Source organism: Orbicella franksi, chromosome 2 (assembly GCF_964199315.1).
Source record: "Orbicella franksi chromosome 2, jaOrbFran1.1, whole genome shotgun sequence".
Taxonomy (NCBI): Eukaryota; Metazoa; Cnidaria; class Anthozoa; order Scleractinia; family Merulinidae; genus Orbicella; species Orbicella franksi.
Genome location: NC_138146.1, coordinates 6,567,981 through 6,592,552, shown reverse-complemented (window position 1 = coordinate 6,592,552; position 24,572 = coordinate 6,567,981). Strand labels below are relative to the sequence as shown.

At 38.2% G+C, this 24,572-nt stretch overlaps 1 protein-coding gene across 3 annotated transcripts; it reads right to left on the bottom strand.

Annotated features, from left to right (window-relative positions):
* Positions 1-108: 108 nt before the first annotated feature.
* On the bottom strand, positions 109-10,239 carry LOC145479909 (uncharacterized). Of its 3 annotated transcripts, none has more exons than XM_081458387.1 (16): positions 10,159-10,239; positions 9,994-10,091; positions 9,270-9,392; positions 8,575-8,626; positions 7,711-7,749; positions 7,498-7,539; positions 6,813-6,856; positions 6,120-6,183; positions 5,199-5,326; positions 4,668-4,904; positions 4,449-4,487; positions 2,917-2,976; positions 2,419-2,490; positions 1,811-1,846; positions 1,088-1,162; positions 109-243 (listed from the first exon to the last, which is right to left on the bottom strand). In XM_081458387.1, the coding sequence occupies exons 1-16, from the start codon at positions 10,187-10,189 to the stop codon at positions 202-204; spliced, it is 1,182 nt and encodes a 393-aa protein (XP_081314513.1). In that variant the 5' UTR covers positions 10,190-10,239; the 3' UTR covers positions 109-201. The 3 variants fall into 3 exon arrangements, with proteins under 3 accessions (XP_081314513.1, XP_081314514.1, XP_081314512.1); XM_081458388.1 differs by having other exon boundaries at positions 2,419-2,487; XM_081458386.1 differs by lacking the exon at positions 109-243 and having other exon boundaries at positions 1,004-1,162.
* Positions 10,240-24,572: the final 14,333 nt, after the last annotated feature.

The window sequence follows — 24,572 nt, the reverse complement described above, 5'->3', positions numbered from 1 at the left end:
CCCGAGCAAGTTGATTCAAAACTGCCTTTAAAATTTAATTACAATAAAACCCACGATGTTATTTCGGAAAATAGTCCCACTCCTCCACCAGTCCAAACTGAACAAGATAAAAAAAAAAACGAATTTATTAAAAACAAGGGAAGCAAAATGTTTAATAAAACGTTCTTTAATTTTTCTGAATAATAACGCCAGGCCTTTGTGTCACTTGTTCGCCTTTACCCAGTCCCAGAGTTTCGTTAACTCCTGCAAAGAAACAAACAGGCCTGCTTGAGGAATATAAAACGCGCGCGTGATCAAAATAAGCGTATGAAATAATGCGTTTCTGTCTCGACTAAAGACTCCTCTCTGATTCTATCTAGCCTGGAAGCTACACTAATCTCTCCGGAGACCAAGAGAAATAAAAATACAAATCCAAATACAGTTGAAACGGTTAAAGAATCTTTCCGTCGCGTTTCTGGATCAAGAATCATTGCATGGTAAGGTAGGGCGTTGATTTTTGTTTTTCCTCTAGTTCGGCAGACGATGGTACACTAAGGCCACGTTTTACTGGAATCAACCTTTGGTTTGGGTTGGTTGACTTCCTTCGTGCTCCATTGGGAGGATACTCTTTGGAACTTGCGGTTGACCAAAGTTAAATGAATATAAAGCGAAAAAGACTGACTGACCCCAAATTGCATTCAGTCTCGACAACAGTCCGCATTATCAACAGAACTATACTAAAATCGATACATGAGTAGACTTTTGCATCCCCTTGGCCTATCAATAGCAAGAACTTAGCATATTCTCCCTTCACCTGTCTACTTAAAAATAACCATTTTCGAGTTACAGTGTATAAAAGTACGCCTGAAGCTTGTCTCATTTGAACGTACATGTTCAGTACTCCCGTTATGGGAAATCGAATTTTTTTCCCTATAACCACTTCAGTCACTGCCTACATGTAATTAACAAGATTTAATTATCTTCATATCATCATTTCTTACCAGTTATATCGATTAATTAATTATTTTATATTCTCGAGTTAGATAAAGTGATGATCACTGTAAGAGTAGTAAGAGTGACATGTAAAAGAAGGACTGGAAGTACTTACAGCTTCATCTGTGACTTTGTGCGAATGCTTCAAGTAGTTCTTAAATTTGTCCACTTTCTTTGGAAGATTTGGCGTCTGAAAACAAAGCAGAAACACAATCAACACCTATTGACTGAGATTTTTTGTGATGTCCAGATCAAATCGAAGGCAAGGTGAGAGTTTAGACCATGCAGTCTGTTTTCCTCTTGTTTGTCAGAAAGGGAGTGCGGGACAACATTTCTAGACAAGAGGGGATTGGAAGCGAGAAAAGGGTGTGGCACCTACGGGAGACCTCTTGCCCCACACCTCAACCCATTATCGTTTCAAGCAAATTTGACAATACTTTTGGATTTATCTCTTCCAGTACTGGACGAAGGATACCATGTTTACCATCTGCTATTCATTAATCAAGGAAATAGTGATTTTCAGGTATTACGCGTTCAAACTGGAGCATCGGATATTGCATTTTCAGACTTAGACAGATTAGTTTAGCAGCCATTTATGAAGATCTCAAAGTAAAATTTGCATGATGTAACAATTGTTATGGTTACTTGAAGAAAAAAAAAAGACAAGAATTCATCAACTTGTACAGCTAAGTTGGATGCAAAATGAATGTTTACAGCTTATTTGGTGCAATGTGCCTTAGGTAGCATGGCGAGTTGGAACAGTGCACTGGCACAGACATGCAACTGAGATCTGTAGCACCTAGGTCCTAAGTTGTTGTATAGTTAAGACCTCACTAACCTTCAGTAACTTTTCTTTTATTTTGTCCATGTCGAGCTGGAAAAAAAAAAAAAAACAGACATACACATAACTTACAGTTCATCCCGCGTGTGATTTTTCTAGCTCTCAGGTTCAATGTGTTATTTTTACAGGAAAGTAAGGCCAGTGTAATTTAACAAAAGTACTAACTTTATCGAGATTTGTGTTGAAAAATAACACGAAAACATTCTATCCATTTTATGACAAAGATTTGAGATAATTTTGAAGGTAAATAGGCCTGAAAAGCTGGTTGATTTTGTCAATGAGCCTGCCTAGTTTTTCCTTACATGTAGCTGCATTGCTAAAGACATGAATTCATACCTAGTATTGTAGTTGGTAAGCTACATCGTACAAAATGATAATAAGCAGGAGACCTGTGAAGTATTTTTTTTTTTATTTTGACAACATGGATATGTACGCAGTTGTGTATCACTGTATATGCAATCTCACATTTTGACATTGACATAATTTTATTTCCAAAAGTCTTAACAGTGACAGTCTGTAGCCAGCTGCAGAACCTGTACTACAGTACACTGTAGGTACATGTAAGTCGTCTACAGAGCATTTCTTATCTTATCACAGTGTCTTACTGATTGAGGAGTTTTATTTCCAGATTTCTTTGCGTCACCTTTGTTTGCACCAGTTTTAGGCGTACGTGGCTGCTGAGAACACAAGATAAACTTTATTTAGAAAATAATGATAGAAATATGTAACTGTGACTCAAGACAAACATAAGCATTTGGCAGAACGTCTGTCACTCAGACTCCATACAAGGTGTTGCTTGCACCTGGAGAGAGAGCGGAATAGAACTATCCAACAAAAAGAGCAGGGCTGCTCATTTTTTACCACCCATCATTAGTTAATAATTATAACGCAGTCCATTTTTTCAGTTTCCCCACTACAAAAATTATTATAAAACAAATGGTTTGTTGCCAATGCTGTGCAACGGGAAAAAAAACCAGACCAGAGTATAATGATTGCAATAAAAAGTCAGAGTGAAAGTCTAGTTGCTGTTGCTGCCAAATCAAAGGTACTGTACTGTACATGTATATCTATATATGTAGTTCTACTGTAAATTGGCCTTTAACCTGTTGAGCTGGTGTCTTGTTTTTTTCTTGTTTGTTCTTCTTATCTTCTTTGACTACTCCCTACAAGAAGTGGAAAAGTTACACAAAAAGACGTGTACTCCCCTCTAAATACACCTTATTAGCCTACTTACATGTAGCAGGTGCTTGAATATCAATGGAGTGCACTGGAGCTCTGCACATGAGTGCATATGTAATCATGCAAATGACTGTGCATGCACATACCACAGGCAGACCACTCTACGGTGTTGTTTTTTTTTTCCCTTCCTGGGCCATGCGAGGTATTTTTTTATGAAATTATTTTTGGCCAGATACTGGTAAGACTAGAGAGGGAGACAAGGCTTGCAGCTTGGCATTGTGTTGGGCTGCTGTGGTATGCCAAGTGTTGATTGGTAGATTTGAAACGGCCTGCATGCCTTGAATTCCTTTGGTCGCTGAGTTTGGCACCAATCATATTGAGAACGCTGTATTCTTGATTTCAGCATCAATTTTCTTGAAAAACATTGGAGGGATGAAGCTCAAATTTGGCAAAGAGATAAAGAAAAATCTCATCGATCAACAACCATCGCCATTCAGGTGAGATTTTCAGTATTTTGGTGTTTATCCCAGTTTGAAGTGGAGGAGGTCGCAGCTGAAGGCCACCAAGTTGCAAGCTTTGTTTCCCTCTCTCCTCTTGCCAGTATCTGGCCAAAAGTAATCTAGTAAAATAACGCTTCAGACGGCCCAGGAAGGCGAAAAAACACCACACGAGTCGATTACTCTTTCATTTAGCTTTATTGGGATATTCAGACCAAGATGTAATTTAGATACGCAATTTTCAGAGCTTTAGTCATAACTCTCACAGATTCTGTTCATTTCATGTAAAAATTGTAGGCTTTCGTGCAAAAAGGGCGTATATAGCTTTTTGGGCCAATTTTAATTTTTTCAGGATTGAGCTAATTTTAGGCAGACTGACTTGTTTTGACATGAAAAGCATTGTTGCATAATTGTTTTTGTTGATTTACGCTTCGTTTTCGAGAAATAAAGTGGTAAAAAACTCAGTTTTCCAAGGGTATCTTTTGGAGATCTGTTTGTGAATGAAAAACAAAAGAAACCTTTTGTTTTGCTACACAATGAAGACACAGAAGCGTGCCATTTGCCACTAGTTGTTCGAACCGATACAAGTGTTATTATTCATACATGTATAATTACACTATTCTCTTATTGTTGTTTCATTAGCGCAAGCGAATAAGACGCTGATCGGGCCGGACTTTACCGGTTCGATACGAGGTCGGTTTGATACGAGGACAAAACAAGTCAGTCTGCCAAAAATTAGCTCAATCCTGAAAAAAATAAAACTCGGCCTAAAGAGCTATATATGCCCTTTTTGCACGAAAGCCTTTAATTATTAACCATGAACACATGGAGTGGTCTGCCTGTGCATGTACATGTATTTGAATACACATACACTGTACATGCACAGTCCATCAGCACATCTTGCCTTAGATAAGATTATAAAATTGGTAATAATACAATTCACGTACAAGTGTACTTACATTAGTGACTGGCTTTTTCTTCGCTCCTTTTGCTTCCTTCTGTAAAAAATAATAATGTACAAAATTAGTTATTATAATGACAGGCGAGTACAACAGTATTTACATCCAAGGAGGAGTGTTTACTATTTTTTTATCGGAGGTACCATGTATTTGCATGTACGTGAATAACATTCAAAATTAAAAAGACTATCAAAGATTAGCTCTGTCACTCCCTCAAACCTGAACTGTTTTTTTTGCCGTCAGACTGGTGGTAATTTCATCTTCCTCGTCACTTTCATCCTCGTCTTCATCATCATCATCCTCATCGCTTTCATCCTCTTCAGACTCGTCTTCCCCTGACTCCTCCTCCTCATCGTCATCATCATTACTCTCATCTTCACTATCCTCATCCTCTTCGCTCTCTTCCTCTGCATCCTTCTTCTGTACCTGGACATCCTTATCTTCTGGCTTATTTTTCTGCAACAAAAGTAGAAAAATCAAAAAAATGTCCAGGCTAATCAATCAATCAATCAATCTTTATTTAGAGAGGATAAACTCCTAATGCAGGTAGTTACACAACTAAAGCTAAACAGGGTTTATTTCACTTCTGCTTGAGTGGTATGGCTGTATTTAACTACATGTGTAGCTAAAGGCTTGAAACAAAGTTTATTTATTTGCCTTTTTTTAAATACAACTGTACATGACATAACAGAACCAAAATTTCCAATGTTCTGTTAAATGACAAACAATCAATGTCTGAACATTTCTTACAGCTGTCTTTGGAGTTTCCTCTGTTTTTTTCTGTTTTTGTTTGTTATCGACTGCCATTTTTGTGGATTCTTCAGTTGAATCATCTTCATCATCATCATCGTCATCATCTTCTTCACTCTCCTCTTCATCTAAAAAAAATTATATATATATATATATGGTCTACATGTAGGTGAATTATGAGCATCTTGCCACTAACTTCGTGTAACTTGTGCAAATAAAGGAGCACAATCACTATAATACCACACTCTATTAACATTCTGCAGTATTGGTTGAGCTGCAAGGAATATGTTGTTAGATGTTTCATGAACTAGCATGGCATGATGCTGCCTAATACATGGCAATAGACCTTGTATAATCTTAATCTGAGAGGTACATTTTCCCCTAGCCCAGTGTCCCAGAACTACTGGGCAAATTTGCTCAAAGACTGGATACTGCTATCCCAGGGTTAATCACTATCCAGCTGAGATCACAGCTTCTTTTATCCACACTTGACCTTTGGATAGCTTTTTTTTGTAGTAAATAAGGTTATCTAGATCTACTACACTTTGTACACATGGGGCCTGTTGTGTTAATCTGACTGGGCTTCTGACAAGAGTGCAGGAAAAAATCATATTGTGCTGGATTTTGGGGCCAAATTGTGCCAGGAAAAAAAATCGATTGTGCAGGATTGTTTTGTTATGGACAATAAAACAACTGTGATTTATTATTTGCAAAACAATTGTCACAATCCGCAAGTGAAAAACTGGAGAAGCTGACTACTGTCCATGATCACAAAAGCTGCTGTATATGTGAAGAAAGAACACCTTGAAAGCAAGGCTGAAGCCCTGAATGTTGTAGCACAAAGCCGCTTACAATGAACATTGCATCTAATCATTCCTTATGGCATCACAATACTGTACAAGGGTTCAAACAAATTCTTACCAACTTCAACACGAGCAAGCTTCTTTGGTGGTCCCTTGGGAGTCTCAGATGCAAGAGGTCTTTTCTACAAGTAAACAAGCTTGACTTGTTAGTGATCATGAACAATAGCGACACAACAAATGTACATTAGATGTAACTATATAAAAGGGCACCCCTCAATTTCTTCCCATGGCAGATAAAAATAATAAAATAATAAAGATTGTCCATCACTTCTCAAAGCCTATTATGTTAATGAGATGTCCAGTTCTCCAGGCTTCACTTTGCATTTGTCTACAATGTAGAAATGTAATGAAGTGCAAAGTGCAGTCAAGTGCTTATTATGAAATATGGCATACAACACTCTTGACAAGCCATACCAGTCAATTACAACCAAAGTCAAACAGCACATTCGCATGCTTTCGCTATGACTTGTAAAGATCTTTTAATTATTATTTTTCCCTATGGTTTCTAAGTAGCAAAGAGAAAAAGAATACTCATATGAAAACAACATGAAGGTGCTTTAAGCTTGAGAAAATTCCACGCTTGCAAATGAGGCCTGGCAGTGAATTTTGAGCATTTGACATAACACATACAAGACCTACTGAGAACAAAAACTGTGCATTTATCACTACTATTCATGAATCAGAGCTCATAACCAATAGGATGCACAGAGCCGAGTTAGTTACTGTATGATTATATTCCTGTAAAATGTACCTTTGAACCAACTTTAGCCTCTGATTTCACTAATTCATCACCATCTATAATAGCAAAATTGATACAACTGTTAATCGCTCACTGAAAACTCTGCACTAATACATGTATGTTCAGAACATCTGTACGAATATTACTACAGCAGCTTTTAAACAGTTACAGCAACATTGTATAACTTTTGTTCTCTCTCAGGGTACAGTAAATACATGCAACATGTATTTCACAGCCATTTGAGTCTAAACTAAACAGAAAAAAAGTCTGGGACAAGTACCTGTGTGTAGCTACCTTCAATGACATTAATGAACAGATTAACTTCTAAGAGAACCAAGTACATGTAGCATTTTGTTCATTCGAAAAGTAATTTACCCAAGGAGATTATAAACCAGAACTGCTGCCTGTTTGTTTGTTTGTTTGTTTGTTTTTTGTCTGTTTTACTTTTCAACATTATCAATTAATATCTATGTATAGTTTGCTCTACCAGATATATGTACATGTTCTACACACAAACGAAATGTCTGCTGTTCTCAAATTAGGCAAAACAATACAGCGTAGGTTCTCCAACTCCATGTTGGTACTCATGTCTCCAACCAGAACTACAGAACAAGTCTCAGAAGCTATTTGTTTAAGCAAACGTTTGATGTGATTTTAATTACAAACCAGATATTAATTTGTTTAGTTTAATGCATACCTCCATCACTCTCTTCGTCATCATCATCTAATAAATATAGTTCTGCAAATAGTAATGTTAAGAGTAAAATGGTAGAAGCATCATCATGAAAGACTGTACAGCTACTGCATGACAGTTGATAGGTAAACACAAAATGCAACTTTTACATGTACTGTACATGTATACATGTGTATACGTCCTCACTAAACAACAGTGCCTTAAAACCAGTCTTACCTTGGTAAACAGAGCCAGTCAAATGGACAGGTCCAGAACCTGAAAAAATGCAATAAATACGTCATTAAATAACCCAACAATTTACTGCATCGTATCTTGTCTAAAAGTAACACATACAGGTATATGTACCTTGTAACACAATTCAGGTAATATTACGGGACAAATTGATCTTGTCAAGGTTTCTCATGGTGTACATGTATGCACTGACACATGGAAAGACCCCAAAGACAATGTAGGTTAGTTTAATGCTGTACAAGGCTTACTGTTATTGATAATATTTTAACTTCTGTTGGTTTTCCATAACAAAAAATTCATGTATGATGTTGTTGTTGCTATTAAATGTATAGAGGATATTACATGGCTGTGCATGCATGGAGATACAAAATTTCTCTCGAGTGTTGAAAAATATTTCATGAGCAAGCACGGTGAATGAGTGAAATATTTTTCAGTATGTGGGATATCAATTTATAAATTGCTACCACTCGGTATATCATTACATGTAAGTTTTATTGAACAAATAAAGAAGCCCAAGCTGTGTATTACACTGTGATAAAAGACGACAGGCATTTGAAAACACGAGTGTTCTCAAATGTCGGAAGTGTTTTATCACAGTGTAATACACAGCTTAGGCTTCTTCATTTGCTTTATAATAATAGAGGAAATGTGGCAAAAAACGCACTTTTTTATGTTTTACACTCTGATAAAAAATGGGTTTTTGACCAATCAGAGTGTGTGCAGGGTCCTACATGTATCTATATCATACATGATAATAAAAGTGGTTCATGAATGCACAAATTAAATGCAAGGACCTACATGTATTTTCTAAGAAAACAGCTTTAACAGAAAACTGAGCAGTCCTCTTACCCTCGATGAGTTTAAAGGTGGCTGAGGATGGGAATGCCAAACTAAGTCGACACTATAAAAGAAGGAAAACATCAGCAATAAATAATAATAAGAAAGATATAGTAAATTATAAGCTCAGTAGTGAAACAATATGCTGTTCACCATGGGACAAACTAACAAATATGACTTCAGGACCAATAGGATTCTTTCCTACATGACCTCCCAAGGTTTATGCACTAAGCTACAGAGAAATTTGTGTTTACAAAATGTAACAAGGCTATAATTTGAGCTGTATATTCACTACATCGTAGGTTTAACTGACACACATCATGTCTACTGTTGTACTTCTATGTAAAGAAATTTTGAGAGGGTGCTGAAAGGTTTAATAGTTTGTTTTGCTCACATTGTATTTATTTAGTATTTTCCTTATTTGTCATCGCCTTAATAATTCTTTTGACCATACATTTACACTTCATCAACCATATTTCAGTTTACTCTGTAGCATCCCAAATTAACCAGCTAAAACACTGAGGAGCAAATGCAAACTGAAGTACACAGAAAGTGTGTGACATACGACAAAGAGTGACCAAAGTTTGGAAGCTTCGTAATGATTATATACATACTAAACAGCAAAAATTATGCAGTCATTAAAGCAATAATGTTTAATCAATGGCTTAACATAGTATTTGCAAAAACGGCAAACAAAGATACTAAACCTGATCAGTTTTTCCAGACATTAAGGAGAGAATTGTGAATGTAACCATGCTATCACTACTATCTGTTGTCGTAACCTGCACCAGATTTTTTTCATTTGCTTTGGCTTTTAACCCTAGACAAGCCTGCAGAATGAGAATCGTTGATGTACATGTAAATATCAAAGGGGAGAGTAAGAACGAATACTGTCTGTTGGATCTGAGCAGAAACACATCTTGAAAAAACAAATAATCATGTCTAAATAGTATCAAATGTGTCATGATTTATTATCCAACACTTTCCTTTGGTTTCTCTGGTTACCAGGGCAGCATGCAAAAAAAGTTATGTCTGATAGCCAGGGGGCTAGTAGATTTTGCAGTCAGGCAAATTAAGCTATTAGACATCTCTGACATTACATGTAGCTTTAAATATCAGTTCCCTTATTAACTTCACGCTCTTAACCAAGATATTGCTTCACCTGCCCTTTCAACACGAGTGTGGTAACACTTCAACCATTTCACGGAAAATTGTTCAATATTTTGTAAACAAGTTCTTCCGTGCAAATAAACTTAATTCAAATCTTAACAGCGCTAGCTTGACCAGCTCCTAGATTATGATTACCTTAACAGTGCCTACAGCTCTTAAACCTATATTGCTAATCGATAACATCGACAAAACTTTAGCGACTGCAGAAACACCATTTAGCTAAGTAAACGTCGTAAGCACGTGGAACGTTGATAAACGCACCTGAGATACTACCAGTTTCTGCTCAATATCTGCCTTACTGAGTTCTTCGTCTTCACAGTCCCAACTGTGTTCCTTTCTGTCCTTGCTCAGCTCACAGCCTGTGGTGGATCGGATTTTAAAATAAGACTATAGTCACGGCTGAATAGCATCAACAAGAAGTCTTACCCCAGAAAAACTCCTTCTCCATGGACGCCATCTTGCAAAAAGAACGATTCTCGCGTGGTCGGTATTACTACGCATTCCCTTGAAGGACACAGCCGCTGGTCATTATAGGCACGTGAGGCGTACTAAGAGTCGCGTGTCCTCGCGTGTCACCTCATTTTATTCTCACGTTTTTCTCCGGCTTTACTACAGTCGACTCCCGATAACTCGAACCTTCAAGGGAAACTGATATAGTTTCTAGTTGTCGGGAGTTGGGAACAACGGTGTTTGATGTTTTTTTATTCATGCAGTGTACATTTTAATCAAATTTGTATAGGTAATCATACGGTTTCGAGTTCAATTTGGAATTAATTTGCACGAGTGAGTTTTTCAAAAAGCTGAAATGCACGAGCCGCTTCGGCGAGTGCAATTGCAGCTTTTTTAAAAACTCACAAGTGCTAATTAATTCCAAATTGAACGAGAAAAACCGTATGATTACTTATTTATAATATAAACATGAAAAAGAAATTGCGTGGAGGAAATGCCGGAAGATCTTTCTTGAGGCCGTTTTTTCTCATTCGAGAAAACTTTTTTCAAAGTTTCTGCACTAAATTTTCGTCATCATTTTATGTAATATCATTGGCTTAGAAAATTTCCTATTTTCATTCAGCCAATCATAATCTAGAATTACGATGTGTAATTTGCACTGGTGTTACACTTTTTGCACTGGTGTTACACTTGAACTGCACTGCTCTTAGCCAATCAGAATCGAGTAATTTTTTCATGTATATTATTAAATTACAGAATAGAGACGTCGAGTGAAAATAAAGCAATACAGCTCTAAAAGGTAAAGGTAAAGTTACAGGAAATGTATGACGGAAATCCAGGGGGCAAGCAATTTCGGTTCGAGTTAGTGCAAGGTTCGAGTTATCGGGAGTCGACTGTCTCAAAGATTCGGCCGCACTTAATTTTGAACTGATTTTGGACACAAATTTGTCCAAAACTGAACCTGCCCCGAAGGTTCAAGGTTTCTGCAAATTTTACAGCGCTCACCAATATTGATGTTACTTCATTGTTCATTAGAAAATTACTTCGCTCTCAGAGAACTGGTCGCTTCTCGGAACGGATATTATCCGCGGACAAATATCCGAGCATATTTCCGCGCCAAATGGAAGATATTGCTTATATACATGTAAACCATCTCATCACGGCTTAGGAAGCCATTGTGACCCGTCAGACATCACGCATCAGAAATTATAGTAGTTTTATGGGAATCTGATGCAAATGATTTTCTTGGTTTCTTTCGATTTCTTCTTTTCGAATTTACGGAAACTTTTAATCTGCGCACAAATTTTCTTTAAAAAATGCTTTCATCCAAGATTTCCAAATCATGGGACAGCATGCAGTCCTATATTCTTTCAGAAAAGTCCTTCGTCTTGATTAAATATTATTCATTACCCGTCCTACGAAGGACTTTTCATACTGAGGGGGGCATTGGGGGGTTCTGAGCGTCGCAATACCGCAAAAAATTCGGTAAATGCCACAGTATCGCAAAGAATATCGCCAAATACCGCAATACTTCCAAGTCGAAACTCGATGTCATACCGAAACTACAACTCTGTATGTTAAGTTCAAATCAAATATAGCAATTAAAAATTTACAATCAAAGTTTTCAAAATTTAAGGTGGCTCTGAGGCTATGCACAAAATTTTTTAAAATTTTTCCAAAAGTTGCATCTCATCATGCTTGTCAAAATTTGATTTTATGAAATAAATTTCACCACCTCGTTTTTTTAATTAATAAGCCCCTAAAGCCGTACTTAAGGGTCTTTTTAGCAGGTCATATAACGAAAATGATACCAATGTGTTTACCAATGATTGGGCAGGTTTTTGATACCATGATTATAGCATGAAGTGATAAAGAGTGGTTATAACGACCCATCAAAGGCTAAGTGCTGGAAACCGTTGAACATTTGTCACACTGTGCGCATTTTTTTGGTGCATGGTCCACTCAAGGATGCCGAGCTGCCACTGCATTCGCACAGTTTAAGTCTTTAATTAAGTTCTTACAGAAAGCTGCAAGCGCACGAAAGTTTGGTCTTAGAATAGCCGTGCCGCTTACATCCGAAAATATCCCTAAAGCTATCACTTAGATATCTAAGAAAATTAAAATGAAAGCATCTCTCGCATGCAGAACCTTGCAATTTAGTACGAACCAAACAAGCATAGTGATGCAACAGCAGCCGTATAAGAACACATCAAAGCACATCGGGAGCTACTGTTCGCCGATTGGGCAGAATAGGGAGCATACCTCGACTATGACAGCAACAAGAACGTCACCAAACAAAAGGTTTACTGAGTAAAACAATAGCTGTGCACGTGCGTTATAAATCCTTGTACATTTCTTTGCCGTCCTCTGCAAAACAAGAACCTGAAATGACCAAATTCTGCGTAGTCTGAGGAACGCGACCGACGACGGCTATTTTTTTTTTTTTTTTTTTTTTTTTTTTTTTTCCCATCTGAGATTGATCGCTGTCGTTGCATATTTACACTGGGCAAGTTTTAGAGCCATTGGCGTACTGAACACATCTAGACAATTGCGAAAGTGTTACTTAGCTCTTATTAACCGAGCAGAAGGTCTGTATGGGAGAATCATGACCGAGGTCTGTACACACGACCGAGGTCAAGATTCTCACATACAGATCGACTAAGCTCGGTTAATAAGCTGTTCATTACATGGCAAACAAAAACAAATTCATTCGTTTCATTCGTTCATTTTGCTTGCGAACGGCGATAAGCTGAACTTAATTCTGCCAAACTCGTCATCTTTACTTTTTTCCTCATCAGGTTTCGCACTTCCATAATATGGAAACTTTCTGGAACAGGATTATGGCTCCAGTTCTGGAACTAATATGTTGGGAAAAAAATAGTCAATACTTTTGTATTTAGTTTGCAACTTTTTCACGGCAAAATGTAATCGATCGAGATGCCGGTCTAGATGGGAAAATCTAGACCGCGGTCAATATCGATCTCGGCGAATCAAATTCGTGAATTTGGTAGGTTCCAGTCCTTGTGAGACACAGCCATATAATAGCTGGTTTTCACATGATGTCACCACAATTCGAACTACAAAACTATTGATCTTCCCAAGATTTTACTTAAATGATCTTTAAGAGCAGCTGGAAACTAATATTCATACAAATTTTCGCTCCGAATGGGTTCTTGGTTTTGTGATACACTACGCTTGAATTTCTAAGCTTTTACGTGACGCGGCATTTACATGATGACCTAGAGAGCTGTCATGATGATTCAAAAAGTGACTTATTTCAGAAAACTTGGCTATCTGAACATTTCATGTCTTAGAAAAAGTATTATTTTAATGTTTTAGAGTTCCTCGAGGGAAAAATTCACGCTTTTGTAGCAAAACTCAGTGACAGATGTTTCTGTTGGTTGCCAGCCGCCATGTTGTTGCCCATACGGATGGGCATCAGCATGGCGTCTCCGTACAAATCTCTATAAATTTGGGTAAAAAATTTCTCCGCATAACTCGCATAAGAAAAATTGCTGTGACTAGAATTTTGGCGAGAGTCTTTGCATATTTACCTTCTTTCATTTTCCAGATTCTGGACTTTATCTATTGACCGGTTTTGATTTTTATTTTGATCTATTTTGAATTGCGTGACACTGAAAACCAGCAATAAAAAGTGGTAATTCAACCCCCGTCTTTTTGTCATCATTATTGGAATAACTTTCTATTTTTAAAAGCGAAATAATTTATCCGTCTCATGGCAAGGTAAAATGAGATGATTCCTGGCTAGCGATTGTGTCGATTCTCACTAGCTGCTCCAAGCGAAGTAAAGAAGAAAAACATTTAAATTATTTTATAAAATGGGAGGCTTTAAAACATGCTAGTGGGACTTTTCAGGCTCATTACAAGATCGTCTTCCCTACCTAAGACCGATAGAAAGAAACTATTAGTTTCCCACGTATCTGAACACAGCGAACTGTATCGATTTCACGCCTGGCAACTTCTATACGCTAAGAAATCTTTGGCTTTGAGAACGTTTCAAAACGTTGCAGTGATTAGTTTTTAATAGTCTAATGTATGTCAGAAGTAGCGCTCAGGTAAAATAATAGTAATAATAATAATAATAATAATAATGATAAAATATTGATGATAATAATAAAAACGCTCTACACTTGTAGTCATGTTGCGAGTCGGTTGCCATTTCTAGCGGCATAATAAATTATGTCTGCTTTGTCGTCTGGCGGCAAACTGGAATAATTTCTGGCTGAGATCATTTCTAGATGCGGATGGTAAGTAAAATATTATTATGAAAGATTATTTGTTTGATTATTATTTTATTATTTGTTGATGATTAATTGTTTGATTAATGCTAAGATCATCAACCTCAACTAAGATCGATTGAGCTAGAATATTTGTGGTTCGCTGGAGTGGAAACTGTGAATAAGGCACTTGACGAATACCATCATTCATATAGAAAAGTGCTGCCTATGAAAACGTTACAAAATGTTGTTGACTTTTCCTTTGGGGTAGTTTAGCTCGTGTCGGTATATACTACAGTTCAGACTTGGATATACGAGCACGTTCGTAATGCGCGAGCTGCCACTTCTACGGAGGAGTTACAGACCGTATGCGATCTCAAAATGTGAAAATATATTTTTATAAGAGTTTCGTCGACCGTTCTACTGTCTCTTACATCTTAATCGCCGTTACCGTTATTATTGTTAGCGGTGGAATCCCGTTCTGCTAACCATGCTGTTACTTCGAATACGACATAGGTCTCCGAGAAATAAATAATTACGGTCGTAAGCAAACCACGACAACAAAGCCAAAGGGAATTAACGCAACCGAACAAAAGGTTCAATCAGCAGAGCAATGATTGTGCACTTGTGTCATTTTTTTTGTTTCTGTTTTTTTTTTTTTTTTTTGGCACATGTCATGGCTGTCCTCTGCAAAACAGCAACGTCAATTGACAAAGTTCTCCGTATTTTGAAGAACGCGAACGACGCCAGCTAATTTTTTCTTTTGGGAGGGGAGAGAAATTTTCATTTGGAATTGAACGCTGTCGTCACATATTTAGCTTGAGTAAGTTCTGAGACCGATAGGCGCACTAAAACGATTTAGGAAATTGTGAAATTCGAAGGTAAAATATAAATTCATTCTTTACTAAGCGTTCTCCTCGGAGTCACGTTTGTCATTGCTTAAGCTCATTAATACGCGCAACCTGCTAAATGTTGCCTTTGAACTAAATTCAATCGCTGAACTGGAGTATTTTCGCACAGTTAATTTGTTTTTCTTTCTTCTTCTTCTTATTTTTTTTTTTTTCTTGAGCTGTTGGAGAATCGCTGCGACGGTATAATCTTTGCATGTTTTTCGATTTGAATCCAAACACAGACCCTGGAAACCTTGGAAACAGTTAAGATATTTAGCTTTTAAGGTGCAATATTGAAGGAGGATTAATTCTTAACAGCCCATACGAATTCTTTGGGGAAAATCCACAGCAGGCTAATACATCACTCTCGAAGTTGTTGGTCGGAGATAATCGTGCCTTTTCCTTAAGTATTTCGAGTTGATATTTGTGTAGCGTGATCAGAACGAAACACATGCTAGAGACAAATATCATATACATATATATTCTTATGGTAGTTAGGTCGCTTAATGTAATTTTTGTTACTAGCCAGAAAGGAAGCGCAAATTTGCACGCAGCCTGTATGCTATTTTTCAAATTCAAAATTTGGTCGTGGCTCCATCCGAAAAAAAAAAATAGAGAGTAGTTTAAGCAATAATGCCTAGAATAGCATAAATTTAAGGGTGCTTAGCATTTGTCAGAATCAACCGGTTGGGAGGACCATAGAATGATGGTAAGGGTTTTTCCAAAATTAGCAACCAAGCGAACGAGATGGCGTTTACCATTTGCAACTGGATTTCCTCGTAACTGTTTTCTGCTAATGAGAGACTGGAAACTGGAAAATTTAGCAAATGGTGAGGAAATTTCCGCCGTTCCGTCCCGAACGCAAAAGGAGGACTAACTCTGGAGGTAGCCTACAATTTCCGAACGGATTTTAAGGAAAATTACTGTTCTATTTGACTTCAGTGTACCGAAATTTCCAGATTTTTTTGCTAAATGGTAAGCAACCTATATTGTTTACCTTCAGATTTCGCAATTTTCTAGATCTATTCAGCGCGTCTGTTGGTCTCAGAACTTGCTCAAGCTAAATATCTAGAACCAGCGTTCAAATCCAAAGAAAAATACCAAAAATTAGCCGCTGTCGTTTGCGTTCTCCAAAATACATAGACATCAATAGTCATTTCATCTTGTTGGTTTGCAGGGGATGGCAAAGAGATTTACAAAGATCAATAACGCACGTGCACAACCATTGATTTGTTCGTGAAACCTCACCAGACAAAAGATTTAAGGAGCAGAAAAAATGGCTCTGCATGTGCGATATGAATCTTAGTACACTTCTCACCCATCATCTGCAAAGCAACAGCGTGAAAAGACAACTGATTCCGATTCTTCCTTTGGAACTGAACGCTGTCGTTCCACATTTAGCCTGAGCACATTTTTAGACTGATAGGCCGGCACTGAACAGATTTACAGAGTTCCGACATTCGAAGGTAAACTATAACTACATATTTTTATAAGGCGGCGTCGTCGTAATTGCTAAAGCCCCTTGTGAAGAAATAAAACAAACACATTGATACTTGGGAAAAACATGCACAAACAAAAAAACAAAACCGTAAAACGGTATATACGAAACAAACACATATGTAATTAGAATAGCCGAGTCTACGTGAAATATCTTTCATTTGTAGTATTGAATGCAACATAGATTTGAAGTAACAAAGGATGAATATGGACAAGATACCATGCAGTGGCTCTATTGACTGCGGTAGTATTGCCGGGCAGCACGTGAAAAAGGCTGGGAATAATGTCGGAGATCAGGAGGCTGGTTTATCATCGGCAGAGGAAGCCACCCCAAAACGTTTTTCACGCCTCTTTCGGAAAGCGTTAAAACTGGCTTCGTAGTGCTTCATCACCGTTCTCTCTATGATGGCGCTTTCCATGATTGCACCATTCTATCCACAAGAAGTGAGTTGAGTCGTAGTTGATTGAAGAACAATTCCTTGCCTAATTTATATTTACCGTTTATACACCTAAATGTTAACCCTCGGACGTGCAAGCTAGCTCATACCCCCACTGTGGTACAAGGAGGAAGGGAGGGGGGGGGGGCAGGGAGTGTGGATGTGGAGTCCCTCTTCTGGCTGTTCGTTCTGTTAAGGCAGAGCGAAATAAACTTACATTGATTACATAGATACCATTTTTGGTGGTAATGTCGTCGTATGACGTCAAATGACGTCCTTTGACCCGTCATTTTGGATCTCGCTATATTCTTAAAAAGTCAAGAAATACGAGAAATCAATAAAAAAATCAAGCCAGAATGCTTATGAAATATAAAAATTCACGAATTGCTGTAATTTGATTTAAAAAACATTGGAAAAATACAGAATTATGTCAAAAAGGTTGATTTTTGGTAAGACCTACATGAATTTGCGGTCGCCATGGAGACGTCAGAAATGATGAACAAACAATTGACATATAAAATTTCCGCAGAGGATGAATGAACAGCTACTGAAAGTTTCAGCCCCTTGCAATAAATATTCTTTTCAAAACCTTTGATAAACCTTGTTTCAATTTCGACTTTTTTTTCCTATTTGGTTGAGATCCCTTTTCACGCTGACAGCGGTTTTTTATTTTTGTTTTTGCTGTTGTTGTTGTTGTTGTTGTTGTTGTTGTTGTTGTTGTTGTTGTTGTTGTTGAAATCTAGTAGAGAGAGTACTGCTGTGAACTTGGACCAGGGTATTAATTAAATACCGCTCGTCTATTGGAGACTATCACTCCTGACCCGAAAGTAAGAACTAATCAACGAACGACAGATCACATTGTTGCGGTTTTATTGTAAATTTGATAGTTTTAACTTTGACCCGTGTGTGTCCAGTCAGTATTAGAAGAAAGTTCCCCTTAATAAAATGGAAAAGTTTTAGGTGCCAAAAAATGTCTTCCATTGCTTGCTGACTGTCTGAAAGGTAGGTTGGTTGTTGGACTGACAAACTGATTGATTGATCGACTGAGTTGATTTGAGGTGATAACTCAATTAGATTATGGGCTCGAGATTTCTATGAGGTGATAGTTGAAATCGAGAGCGAATAATCTAACTGTTTTAATAGAATGCTGACTGAAATTTCCTTCAAATAGCGATTCCAATTATTTCTGGTCTTAGTATTAAACTTCACGCTTAAGAGAATTCGCGCGGACTCGAATTTATCTGTCAATTTGACGTCTACAGTTCTGTACTCGCTTATCAGTTTCTTTCAAAACTTTCGAGCGTTTTTAATTCATGAAACTGTAAATGCTCTCCTTTTAGTCTTGTCGAAAATTTTGCTTATTCACTTCTTTCTAAATGTTCTTTCAAAACTTCGAAGAAATGAGGGAACGTTGCATTTTTTGTCGACCACAACAAGCTACTGCACAGTAATGACTGACAGTGTGCAATGCATCAGCCAATCAGATTACAACATTTGCATCAGTATGTTGATTAGAATTCATTATCGCCCGTATTACGAAATCGCCCTGACTACGCGACGCGGGAAAAATAGGTCAGGTGACTTAAGTTTTAAAAGGTACAATTTATCATGTAACGATATTCGAAGTCAAGTTATCAACCGTAGCAAGCGTAGACAAGATAGCGAATCAAAGGGATCTAACGACTCAGGAACACAAATTGTAAGTTTCGAAATCGTTTGTCGCTTCAACTGACCTTAGTGGAGAGTGACAAAGAAAACCTGTCCAGCATCTAAAAACATTCACGAATAGATAACATGGCCAGTGAAACAAATCATTTAGAAAGTAAATAGAGTGATTTCTAGGAGAAAACAACTGTCATATATACGCATCCGAATCCGTCGTCTCTCGATGTGCAAACTAGACGCTCTAGGAGCGTTTACTCGGGCTTCTTACCGCAATATCAAGCGTACTTTATAAGGACGAAGCTGATTGAATAGTTTTGCGAAAAAGGTCCGGTGACTATGAATGATCTATTGAGCATTTCCATATGTACTATGCTAGTTGTGCGTTCTAAACTCATTACATTGCCATCGTTTTCTCGCACAGGAAGCGTTAGAACACGGTCATCTTATGCCTTCGTCAAACACTAGCAATTCCTCTTTAACTTGGGTGTCAGCAGTCAATAACACGTGTAGAGTGTATTTATTTCTTCTCTACCGCCATGCCTTTTGCAAACTCCTTTTTGGAGTCCGAGAGCTTGAAAAGGGTAATGGGCGGCTGTCAAGTTCTAGAATTTTGTTTGTGGGAAATCAACTCAGCAATATAGTTACGTTTTTCCTTTTTTCTGATGACTTTTCTAATGTTTAATATGTTGTCGCGCGCGGTTGACCGGCGCTGCTACGCAACTCAGGTGATATTTGGCTCCAAGGGCAATCATGTCAATTGTACGTAGCTGAGATATTAGATTCAAATGGCATAGCTCGTCCGCCGGACTAAACACGCCTCGTCATCTCTTAAATTTGAAATAAGCGCCCCCGGCGCTAATTCGAGGATTTAAGGCATTCGTAGGTTTGCAGTAGTTATAATTTGTGTAGTGGTTTAGTCAATGCATCGTGAATCACGAGTCCGGGGTTCGACTCCCGGTGCCCGCATGTTAAGTTCTTTTCTTCTTCTTCTTCTTCTTCTTCTTCTTCTTCTTCTTCTTCTTCTTCTTCTTCTTCTTCTTGATCTTGATCTTGATCTTGATCTTTAGTATTTCTATAATGAATTTTAGTATCTTATGATGAATTTTAGTATTTAATGAATTTTAGTATTTTATCATCCATTGTAATTTAATATATTTTCCTTATATTGGTTTCGTTATCGTTTTTCTCATTTTTATTCTGTAAGAGCATTGAGATTTTTTAATGTAATGCGCCAGAAATAAATTCTTCTTCTTCTTCTTCTTCTTCTTCTTCTTTGTTTCTGCTGATAACTGAATTTGACGATGGTGATAATCGGTCACGAAATTTCATAGCAGAAAGAAGGGTCTTCTTCTCATCTATCCCGTCGAGTGACTACCAATAAAGCAAGCTGTGAGGGATCTACAGCTATTGTTTTCACTGGTCAGCAGATTTATCCCTGAATTTGACAGTTGAGTGACTGACCGCTCACTTGCATATTATTTGCATAATTTCGTAGCTTGTTATCGCAATCACGAGTTAATGAGAACAGCACCTCCATTTCTCTTAGGAAGGAACCATTTAACTTTATCGCTCAGCACATAATGCTGTCCACAGCAACTCTTAGCAAAGAATCTACGTCAGGGAATCTGATACTCCTACCGAATATCCTAATTTAATAAATTTTCAACCTCGGATATTGCGTTTCAAGCATGCTGATTGGCTCACTCAATCTCGGTTATCAGCCATTATAACGGCGTTTGACCTTTTAAGGAAACTGACTGCGCCAACCAAGCTCAACAATTTGTGCGGGAAGCAATTTTTTTCCGTGGACAAAATGTCGGACGGAAGTAAATTATATTTTGCGAACTTTGTACCAAAGAAATACAGGAACTATACAGGCAATGACGGAGAAAGGTTCTTTATTGGTACGTATCTCAATTTTGCTGACAAATTGACGAAAAAAAATTAAACTCTACCTTTCATAGAAATTTGAGGCACTGATAAACGTTACCTATTAAAACAAAACAAGGTTTAGCAACAACAACAAAGTTGACTTTTAAAATTTTCAGAATGGCTTGCAAGTCCTTGTGGGAGTACGTTTTAGGCGAAGCAAATTGAAGCAATAGCTAAGACGAGCTTAATGTGAGCCTCAAGAATTTTCACACGTACGCGAGGAAAAAGGACGGAAGTTTTTTACGAAAGCACTTTAAACAAGTCGATAAGAGCTGCGATTGACCGTTTTCTCCGGTTGCCACCGCACAATACGACCTTTTCAATAATCGCAGACCCTGCCCTTACTGAAGCAAATAAAGTATTAGAGCATTTGTAAAAGACCTCAGGAAGACAGGCAAAATTGCCAGCGTGGTTCATGAGAAACCAATTATCACCGAGCAGATGAAGAAACTGACTGTTCGACAGCAGCGAGCTCGGACCGGACGAGATCATAAATCCCACACAGTTCCAGAGGACGATCTAGTTTTATCTCAATATCCTTTTAGGCCGACGAGGACGCCAATGCTGTCCTTGCGAAAAACACCTTAAGGAGATGAGTATTTTGAGCTAAAAAGAAGTAAGCTCGGTTCTTTACCAGCCATGAATAACCATCAGGGTGGCCTCGGAGATCCTGAAGATGAATCCAACGCTAAGATAGTTTATGTCACTGACTCTGAAACTGGGCTAATATCAGCTCCACACATCCAGTTCGAAATGCCAAGGCAGTCACAGCGAGGGAACACTGAAAGAGTTCTTGTGGAGAATAATTTTAGCACAACGTCTTAGTCACATGGCGATCAAGGTTTTGCGCAGTATTTTTACAACTGCAATGTGCAAGTGTAGAATTGCTACTTGTTTGGTGGTAGATGTTCCTTGAATTCTACATGATTGTAATTTTCTTTCAGCAGACTCGCTTGCTTCGCTTTCACGTTTCTCATTCAACTAAGGGTGCGTTTCTTTAAGAAAATCCAAGATTGGAATCTTAAATCCGAAAACGGATTTTGCGTTTCATTACTAAACAGATAAATCCAAGAGCACTCGGATCATGGTGCATCAAAGGAACCGAAGAACCTACTCTGGGCAAGGATTCTTTGGTTCATTTGATGCACAAAGATGCGAGTGATCCTCGATGAATCTTTTTAGTAATGAAACGCAAAATCCGTTTAATTTTGGGCTTTGAGAAGCCAATCTTGGATTTTCATAAAGAAACGCACCCTAAGTTCACAAGCGGGGCGCATATCATGTGATTTCCGAAATGTTGTTATTTTTGATACACCAATTTCCAATCGTTTTGCAAAATTACAAAACGGTAAAATTAAGCTAAGATTTTCAAGTACACAAGCGTACAGAATTTAATAATAAAATTTAATGAAATAATCATTCCATAAGCGCTTGTTGGATATAAGATTGGTTATAGCTAACTTAGCCCTACGGGCCTCGTTGGCTATTTACCATCTCATAACCAACGCACGCTAATAGGATAATTGTTAATTATATTATATTACCTGTATAATCTCTCCTCTCATAGCTGTTTGTCTTGCTACAACTGGGCTAGTTTACGTTTACTTCGACCCCATTCCCGGGCCGCACTTGGAAAAAGTAAGTATCATTTCTATTTGCGGCATTTTGCCAAGTGTTGGTTATTTGAAGGTCACGATTTCGCCGAAAATCTTTTCCGAAGAGGACATTAAAATAATTCAGGGTTACTTAAAAATACCAAGTAAATGATAATTCAAGTAATTACCTCCGAATTGAAGACATAGACATAGGACATAGGACATAAGACATAAGACATAAGACATAAGACATATTATGAATGGGATAATTAAATCTCCTTATAATGAAAGATCTGTAAAAGGTTTCACATCCATCTCCCTAGAGCTTTGTTGTGTGAAGTTGTGAACCAGGAGAAAAACTTTAAAACTTGTCGTACAACAACTGTTGTTAGTCAATAAATAATCACTCCGACAATCAATCAATAAAAGTTATCACTGGAACCTCCACGTACTGGCTATTCGTCCACTGTTTCCAGATCGAACAGGAATTTGGAGACTCTTGGTTTTTGTGGATGGAGGAAAACGGAGAATCGGAGAATTAAACTGCTTGGCCTGTGAACATACAACCACTTGAATACATTCAGGAAACGAGATTTCTTTTCACAACAAGTGATCAAATCCCTTTTGTGACAATTTATATATGGCAGGGTCTACTGTGAAGACGCTGCTATGTCAAATGACTTTCCATTTAACGCCATGATAATGTGGGCACATGCGGATTCTGAATATCTTCAAAGTAGTTACGATGTTTTAAATTCTAGGAAGCCTTTTCATTGTAATGTTCTGTGGCCCTTTATTGGTTCCCGTAACTTCGCTGTTCGTATTAAACGTACTGACCTAAGATCAGACTCGGCTAGAGGCAGGCAAATCAGCCGCAATGTTTTGCGACGAGAGAACCAAGAAAAAAATGAAAAAAAATAATATCATTGAATACTTTTCGACTGATGTGGATCAATAGCGGCAATTGCATGTGATTTTCTCGAATTGATGATATCACTCGTAACATTGAAACATTTTTTTTCCATTCCTTTTCATAGACGATGAACCTCAATTCTGCTATGATTTTTACCATTGTATCGCCACTCGCAGGCTGGATGGGAGACAAAACGGTATGTCAGTCACACTAGATCGTAAAGTTAGTCACTAAGATAGCTAATCAGTCAGTCAGTCAGTCAGTCAGTCTGTTACTCAACCCTTCAGTCAGTCAGTAAGTCAGCCAGTCAGTCTGTTACTCAACTCTTCAGTCAGTCAGTCGGTCTGTTACTCAACCTTTCAGTCAGTCAGTCAGCCAGTCAGTCGGTCAGTCAGCCAGTCAGTCTGTTACTCAACCCTTCAGTCAGTCAGTCAGTCTGTCAGTCAGCCAGCCAGTCAGCCAGTCTGTTACTCAACCCTTTATTCTGTATGTTACCCAACACTTCAGTCAGTCAGTCAGTCAGCCACCGAGTCAGTCAGTCAGTCAGTCAGCCAGTGAGTCAGTCTATTACTCAACCCCTCAGTCAGTCAGTCAGTCAGTCAGTCAGACAGTCAGCCAGTCTGTTACTCAACCCTTCAGTCAGTCAGTCAGCGAGCCAGTCAGTCTGTTACTTAACCCTTCAGTCAGTCAGTCAGTCAGTCAGTCAGTCAGCCAGTCAGCCAGTCTGTTACTCAACCCTTTAGTCAGTCTGTTACTCAACACTTCAGTCAGTCAGTCAGTCAGCCACCGAGTCAGTCAGTCAGTCAGTCAGTCAGCCAGTCAGTCAGTCTGTTACTCAGTCCTTCAGTCAGTCAGTCAGTCAGCCAGTCAGCCAGTTTGTTACCCAACACTTCAGTCAGCCAGTCAGCCAGCCAGTCAGTCTGTTACCCAACACTTCAGTCAGTCAGTCAGCTAGCCAGTCAGTCAGTCAGTTAGTCAGTCAGTCTGTTACTCAACCCTTCAGTCAGTCAGACAGGCAGTCAGTAAGTCAGTCTGTCTGTTATTCAACCCTTCAGTCAGTCAGTCAGCCAGCCAGCCAGTCATTCAGTCAGTCTGTTAGTCAACCTTTCAGTCAGTCAGTCTGTTAGTCAATCTTTCAGTCAGTTAGTCAGTCAGTCTGTTATTCAATCCTTCGGTCGTCAGTCAGTCCGTCAGTCAGTCAGTCAGTCAGCCAGCCAACCAGC

What these genes read in the sequence shown, in the direction of transcription:
- LOC145479909 (XM_081458386.1), bottom strand. Translation starts at nt 10,189, where the DNA reads ATGGCGTCCATGGAGAAGGAGTTTTTCTGGG. An exon ending in GGAGAAGGAGTTTTTCTGGG is followed by an intron (nt 10,092 to 10,158) that starts GTAAGACTTCTT and finishes GATCCACCACAG; the next exon opens with GCTGTGAGCTGAGCAAGGAC. An exon ending in GCTTGCTCGTGTTGAAGTTG is followed by an intron (nt 5,327 to 6,119) that starts GTAAGAATTTGT and finishes AATTTTTTTTAG; the next exon opens with ATGAAGAGGAGAGTGAAGAA.